We start from the raw sequence: 7,500 nt of genomic DNA, 5'->3' as shown, positions 1-7,500 counted from the left end.
GTGAGTGGGGGTTGCATGAGGTGTGTGAGTGGGGGTTGCATGAGGTGTTGTGAGTGGGGGTTGCATGAGGTGTTGTGAGTGGGGGTTGCATGAGGTGTTGTGAGTGGGGGTTGCATGAGGTGTTGTGAGTGGGGGTTGCATGAGGTGTTGTGAGTGGGGGTTGCATGAGGTGTTGTGAGTGGGGGTTACATGAGGTGTATGAGTGGGGGGTTGCATGAGGTGTTGTGAGTGGGGGTTGCATGAGGTGTTGTGAGTGGGGGTTGCATGAGGTGTTGTGAGTGGGGGTTGCATGAGGTGTTGTGAGTGGGGGTTGCATGAGGTGTTGTGAGTGGGGGTTGCATGAGGTGTTGTGAGTGGGGGTTGCATGAGGTGTTGTGAGTGGGGGTTGCATGAGGTGTGTGAGAGGGGGTTGCATGAGGTGTGTGAGTGGGGGTTGCATGAGGTGTTGTGAGTGGGGGTTGCATGAGGTGTTGTGAGTGGGGGTTGCATGAGGTGTGTGAGTGGGGGTTGCATGAGGTGTTGTGAGTGGGGGTTACATGAGGTGTATGAGTGGGGGGGTTGCATGAGGTGTTTGAGTGGGGGTTGCATGAGGTGTGTGTGGGGGTTGCATGAGGTGTTGTGAGTGGGGGGTTGCATGAGGTGTTAGAGTGGGGGTTGCATGAGGTGTTGTGAGTGGGGGTTGCATGAGGTGTTGTGAGTGGGGGTTGCATGAGGTGTTGTGAGTGGGGGTTGCATGAGGTGTTGTGAGTGGGGGTTGCATGAGGTGTTGTGAGTGGGGGTTGCATGAGGTGTTGTGAGTGGGGGTTGCATGAGGTGTTGTGATTGGGGGGGTTGCATGAGGTGTTGTGAGTGGGGGTTGCATGAGGTGTGTGAGTGGGGGTTGCATGAGGTGTTGTGAGTGGGGGGGTTGCATGGGGTGTTGTGAGTGGGGGTTGCATGAGGTGTTGTGAGTGGGGGTTGCATGAGGTGTTGTGAGTGGGGGTTGCATGAGGTGTGTGTGTGGGGGTTGCATGAGGTGTTGTGAGTGGGGGTAGCATGAGAAGGGATTGTAGGGGAAGGTCTTGTGGGTGGGGGCTGCAAGGGAAGGTACTGCAAGAGGGGGTTGCAATAAAAATGATCGTGTGAGGTCATTGCAAGGGTAGTGGTAGCGGGAGTGAAAATACTTTCGCGCGAGTGTGTACGAGTGAGTCCGCTTCCATGTGTGCATTTGCCTCTATATGTCTATGTATATATGAGTGTGTTGCATATGCATGTGAGCATCAATCGTATTCAGAGCCAACAAAACATACCCGAACAATACATCATGAAATTCCATACAAGTGGTTTGCCTAATGAAAAGTTAGTTCCATTTTAACTCACAAACCAAAGACCACAAACGAATATAAACAAACGGGAAAATATTTGCGCAACTAACGATTGCTCTGATGATTTCTTTCAACTGAGGAAATAGATGAATAACTTACACAATATAAGACACATTATATATCGATTAACCCCCCAAAAAACATGATTCATTTTAAGTTAGATATTTGAGAAATGCAATACTCTCGTATTTCATTGATCTGAAAAGCATGTTTTTCATTATATCCTGTCATTATGCTATTTGTCTTGGTTTGTTGTCTTACTGTATTATTCTCTTAATCACAATCGTTTTTTTTTGTTTTTTTTTCATTTTACCGGTTATATCATCAACACGATGTTCAATGCAATGAAACCACGAACCACATTACATTAGTTTGTATTCGAATAAACATCATGATCATTTTACAGACAACATTCATAGTGTTATCGATATCTGCCACACCAGCTTTGGTAATGTTGTGGTAATCATATGAGTATGTATAATTCATTGTTGCAAGAGGATATATACCAGCTGTCATGCAACTTGACAGGGGAGTTGGAAGCCTTGCAATGTTGAACGTCACAGCATATGTGTTGTCTCATCTCGTTTCCAGTATCTTCTGCATGACAGAAATCATATTGCTGAAGGGTCTTCATAAATAGCTTCGATCGGCTACAAAGGGATTTAGTTCGACAGGAATATACATACACGGAAACAAATTTCAGTTCTGAGACTTTACTCGAGTTCGTATTTCTATGATCCTCTACAGAGCGGAATTTAGAATCATTAATATATCCTTATCATTGTTATTGACGTTTTTCCAAACATTTCTCTAAGATCATCATTATTATGACCATAATCATTATCCTTATCATTATTATCATTACTATCACTTTTCTACAATAGTTCAATTAGACATTCTATGCCTATTTCCTTGACATAGGTTTCAATATCTTTTATACCTCTCTGCTTTATATAGGCTTTAATATCTTTGTTTCTCTTCCCGAAGAGCATTGGTATGATGTGCATCGTCTTCGTTTTCTACTTTCCTGATGTTTCATACTTAAACCTATTGTAAATCCCACCTTTTTCCCCTTTCTTCTTTGCTATTCTTGAGTAACCGGGCATGCCATATTATAAATGTTATTATTTTTATTAGTAGTAATAGTAGTAGTGTACCATTATCAATATTATGATGATGATTATTATTATCATTATTATTATAATTAATGTTGTTGTGATTATTGTTGTTATCATTATCATAATCGTAATCATCATTATCATTATTTAAGTTACTGTTGTCATTATTGTTGTTATCATCATTATCTTTGTTATCATCGTTATCATTATTATCACCATTAAAATTATCATCATTATCATTATTATCATTATCTTGTTATCATAATTATCATCATTACCTTATCATCTTATCGCCATTACCTTGTCAATATTATCATCACCTTATTATCATTATTATTATCAGTATTCATTATCTTTAACATCATTATCATTACTATCATTATCATCATTATTACTATCACGCTGTAGTAGCAGCACTGTTGTGCTGTTGTGCTGTTGTGCTGTTGTGCTGTTGTGCTAGTGTCCCGTTGATTTATCTTTTGAACTTCTTCTTTCTTGTTCCAGGACGCGGGCAGGGGTTATGCCCACCTCTGAGTGCCTGCCTCCCCTGCACCGCAACACACAGCCTCTGTCGCCGCCACTGCTGCTGCTGCTGCTCCTCTGCATCGGCAACGCAGCTGCTTTGAATGTTACCGCGTCAGCAGTCCACTCCCTCGCCGCCCCCGCTACCTCTATCAAGTCTTCCAGCGTCCTCAGCGTCGCTTCGAGCGCCGCCAGCCAGGCCAGCACCGGCAGCGCCTCCGCCCCGAGCGCCGCTCCTCCGACCGCCGCTCCTCCGACCACCAGCCAACCATGTCTTCCGACGAACGCGTCCGCCGCCGACGCCGACGGCAACGAGACCCAGCCGTGGCGGGGCCCCGAGTATGACGTCGTCAGTGACCCGATCGTTAACGGTAGTGTGATCCGAAGCAACAATGGCCTTCTTAACCTCAAGAACGCCACGTTCTCGGCGTTCATCCTCGAGACCAACAGCCCCCTCGACGAGGAGAACGAGACCGTCCACGAGGAGGTGCTGGGGGTCAGCTCGTGGACCGCGACGGACGTGTGCCTGATCATACTGAAGGCGGTGGTGATGGTGGGCATTATCACGGTGTCGGTGCTGGGCAACGTGCTGGTGATCGTTAGCGTCGCGCTGCATCGCCGCCTGCACTCCACGGCCAACTACCTCCTCGTGTCCCTCGCCACCGCCGACATGCTGGTGGCGCTCTGTGCCATGACCTTCAACGCCTCCGTCGAGCTCTCGGGCGGACGCTGGATCTTCGGCAGGATCATGTGCGACCTCTGGAATAGCTTCGACGTGTACTTCTCGACGGTGTCCATCCTGCACCTGTGCTGCATCAGCGTCGACCGCTACTACGCCATTGTGCGGCCGCTGGAGTACCCCCTGACCATCACGCGTCGCATCCTGGCCATCATGCTGGCCCACTGCTGGCTGGCGCCCACGCTCATCTCCTTCCTGCCGATCTTCCTCGGCTGGTACACCACGGCGACCCACCTGCAGGAGCGAGACTCCGAACCTTACGTCTGCGCCTTCGTCGTCAACGCTATTTTCGCTCTTGTTTCTTCCGCTGTGTCGTTCTGGGTGCCGTGCACGGTCATGGTGGTGATGTACTACAGGATATTCCAGGAGGCGCGCAAGCAGGAGCGAGCGCTACTCTCTCGTGCTTCCTCCGCCTCCTCGGCCGCCTACTCCACCTCCATTAGGCTCAGCACCGCGTCGCAGCAACAGCAGCAGCAAGACATCGCCGCCGCTGCCATGGCGCGGCAGCAGCTCCTTGTGGCGCTGCAGGCGACGCCCTTCACCCCAGCCACGCGCCACCAGGAGTTCCTAATGAAGACTCTGAGCGACACTTCGTCGACGGCCTCCGTGACCACAACGTCCTCGGGCGTGCCGTCCACGGGGCCCTCCGGCAGCAGCAGCTCGCGCAGCAGCAGCGGTGGCGGCGGACTCATGGTGTCGGGCTACGCCGCCGGCGCCAACAACAGCGTCAAGGCGAGCACCAGTAACGGCAGCAACAGCGGCACGGGCTGGCGCCACTCGCGGCAGGGCAGCACGGCGTCGTGGCACGGCCCCTCGCGCCACGGCTCGTTGGTGCCGTGCGGGCGCCGCATGCACAGCACGCCCGTCGTCACTACGAAGCCGGGTCCGCCGCCCGTGGGCCGCCGCGAGCACAAGGCGGCGCGCACACTTGGCCTCATCATGGGCGCCTTCGTGCTGTGCTGGCTGCCCTTCTTCACCTGGTACGTCAGCATCAACATCTGCGGCTCCGCCTGCCGCTGCCCGCACGCCGTCGTCACCGCCCTCTTCTGGATCGGCTACTTCAACTCTACCCTCAACCCGTTCATCTACGCCTACTTCCGCGCCGACTTCCGCGAAGCCTTCCACCGCACCCTCAAGCGACTCACCTGCTGCCGCCCGCGCCAGCCCTCGGGGGTCTTCGTGTAAGGCCGCCCCTTACGCCCTGACAGAGCCTCTCCCACACAGGCACCCGAGCCCCTTCCCCGTGCCACTCCCGACGGAGACGAGACCTGACCAGCCATCCTCACTAGCAGCCCCAGACCCGGGCACTCCCAGCACTTGGCACTCCCCTGCTGCCCCTGGCGCGCCCTCCTCGTTGCCGACGGCTCTTGGACGTCGTGGAAAGAATCATGCACTGAGGGAAAATTGACGATGAAGGACGCAAAGTAAAAGATAAAAAGGAAAAAAAAGCGCTTTCGTCAACGGTTCAATGTTTTTCATATAATTTTCATTATCCGCGCTGCAGACATCGGATGTCGGGGTGTTGGTGTTGCGGTCGGCCAGAAGCAGAGTTTTTAAAAATAGATTTTCCTTTTTCTTTTCTCTTTTTTTGATAGATGGGTCTTCTATGTCGTGATCAGAAAATATGAATGAATGATCACATTTTTAGCGACTTAAGATTCGTTTAAAATGTTTAATAAGATATATATACATCTATATGAGTATTGTTACATTACATAATAGCCAACTGAGTGTGTGTACGACCAAAGATGACACTCAAAAGATGTCACTTCTCAGAGACGCATAGTATCGCCGTCAGTATCGTCATGATGTGTGACTTGACGAGGTAGTGTGATCCTATGACACAGCAGCACCCTGAGGAAGTCGTCCCTTCAAGGCGTGTGGTGCCAGTTTCAGCCGGTGCCGAAAATGTCTCCGGCGGAAGTAGACGGATTGATTTTTCTTCACGGGTTTGCAACTGCGGCACTGTCAGTCACTTGGTGTGGCAGATTGTTGATCAAAGTTATATGAGGATGACAGTAATTTGTAAAAGAATAATAAATATATATACATATATACATTTTGAAAAATGACAGTTGCTGTGGCTTTTGCCCTGCAGAAGGAACTCGAAAAAGATATATAAGATTCAATTACTGTTCAGCGTGGATTTCAGAGAAGAAGACTGCTAGGGAATTGTGCTTAGAACAAGCGTTCTAGTGCAGAGCAGCGAAAACCTCTTTATATTTACTTACTGTGATAGTTCTAATTCTAATGACAAATAAAATATATGAAAAGTAAGTCAAGAGAAAACATTAGACGTGTGTGATTGTGTAGGTTACAATGATAAAGTATTTTGGCCGCAAGTGTGATATAAATAAAAGGGATTATATGAATGTACAGTCGACGGAGGAGCTGAGTCTGAGATGTGTAAATATATATATGTATTAATATTATAGCATAATTACTTATTGTAAATACAGTGACCATGTATACGCAGAAACTATAAGACAATTTTTAATTCATAAGGTTTTTTCTGGCAATGGAAAAAAAATCGGGTAACCGTTTCACACACCGGTAATGCCATACATCTGCAAATACTTCTGAAACTAGTTCTCTCTTGTGACTGCTAGGTTTTAGTTGCTTCTGCCAATCAGTTAGAAGTTATTCCCTTCTTAAAGCTAACAAATAACTTCCTAAAACCATCTGTGCTCTCATTCCTGAATCTATTCTCTTTTCCTTATTTTTCATCTTCATTTCTCTTCTTTTCCTTTATATCTATATTTTCTTATCTCTTTTTACAGCAAACTACACCATTGATGCTGCAATGCACAGTGCAACAAATCATTACTTTACAACGACACTCGACATGATTCTTATGATGTCACTGCGTTACTGAGAACTGAATATGTAAAAGCTTAAGAACTCGTTCCATCTCAGCAGTGAAACAAAATATTGTTAACAAAGACAGAAGAGGTGAGGGTGATGCAACAGAGTGATCGTGACATACGACACACATGCCACAGTGAGGTGCGATGCAAAATAAATACTCGGAGTCATTCGGGCCGGTGCTATAAGTTCACCATTCTAGAAGAAATGTGGAAAACATAAAAATACACTCGAGTAATTTTATTCACCAACATACATGGGAAACACAAATACCCATAAAAGCACAATGACTCACAAAAAATGGGAAACGTAAGTAGACTTAGGAGCACAAATCGGTGTACGAAAACAAGCAAAACAGATAAACATTCACACACACAGTGAGGGCTGTCAGGTGCGACACTTCCAAGGATTTTTTTTATCTCTGTAATTAGTTCGTAAAATAAACTTAATGTGTTTATCTTCGATGATGTATTATCTTCACTTCAAATTATGTAGCCGGTTATATGGAATTTCATTCAACAACCATGAGAGAGTGGGCGTTTCGAGTGGTTCAAAATGAAATCAAACCGAAATAAAAGAAGCGATTTAACGTTTTCTGACGACAGTTTGAGTCAACCCTTGAGAGGCGCGACGGCCGCCCTCACCACCTGCCAGGGGAGTCCAGGGGAACTGCGCAAACGGAGGTGATCTGTCTAGCTACTAACTGGGGGTTTGCTGGACCAAAAACTTTTTTAACGACATCCACCGAAGAAGCTTTCTAATGAATAGGAAACCTGGCGAAGATTTAGATACGTGTAAAAAAATAGTTCTCTATTATATAGATTGGAGTCAAAGACAATTAAATGCTGAGAAAACTTTGCATCTTGGAGTTTGGGAGACATCTGAGATGCAA

General features: G+C 47.3%; 1 protein-coding gene across 2 annotated transcripts in view; it reads left to right on the top strand.

Moving 5' to 3' along the window:
- LOC122256689 (octopamine receptor beta-2R) overlaps positions 1–7,500 on the top strand; it is a 172,566-nt gene that overhangs the window by 163,400 nt on the left and 1,666 nt on the right. For both annotated transcript variants that reach the window (XM_043021553.2, XM_043021555.2), the window contains exon 4: positions 2,987–7,500. This exon is cut by the window's right edge and continues 1,666 nt beyond it. In XM_043021553.2, coding sequence (XP_042877487.2) covers positions 3,003–4,928 — 1,926 coding nt within the window. In that variant the 5' untranslated portion in view covers positions 2,987–3,002 and the 3' untranslated portion in view covers positions 4,929–7,500. The remainder of the gene's footprint in view (positions 1–2,986) is intronic.

The sequence above is a fragment of the Penaeus japonicus genome, unplaced genomic scaffold (assembly GCF_977035675.1).
Source record: "Penaeus japonicus unplaced genomic scaffold, GWHDUDI00000001_assembly GWHDUDI00000038, whole genome shotgun sequence".
Classification (NCBI taxonomy): Eukaryota; Metazoa; Arthropoda; class Malacostraca; order Decapoda; family Penaeidae; genus Penaeus; species Penaeus japonicus.
The sequence above is the reverse complement of the archived record's forward strand: the minus strand, read 5'-3'. Positions and strand labels throughout refer to the sequence as shown.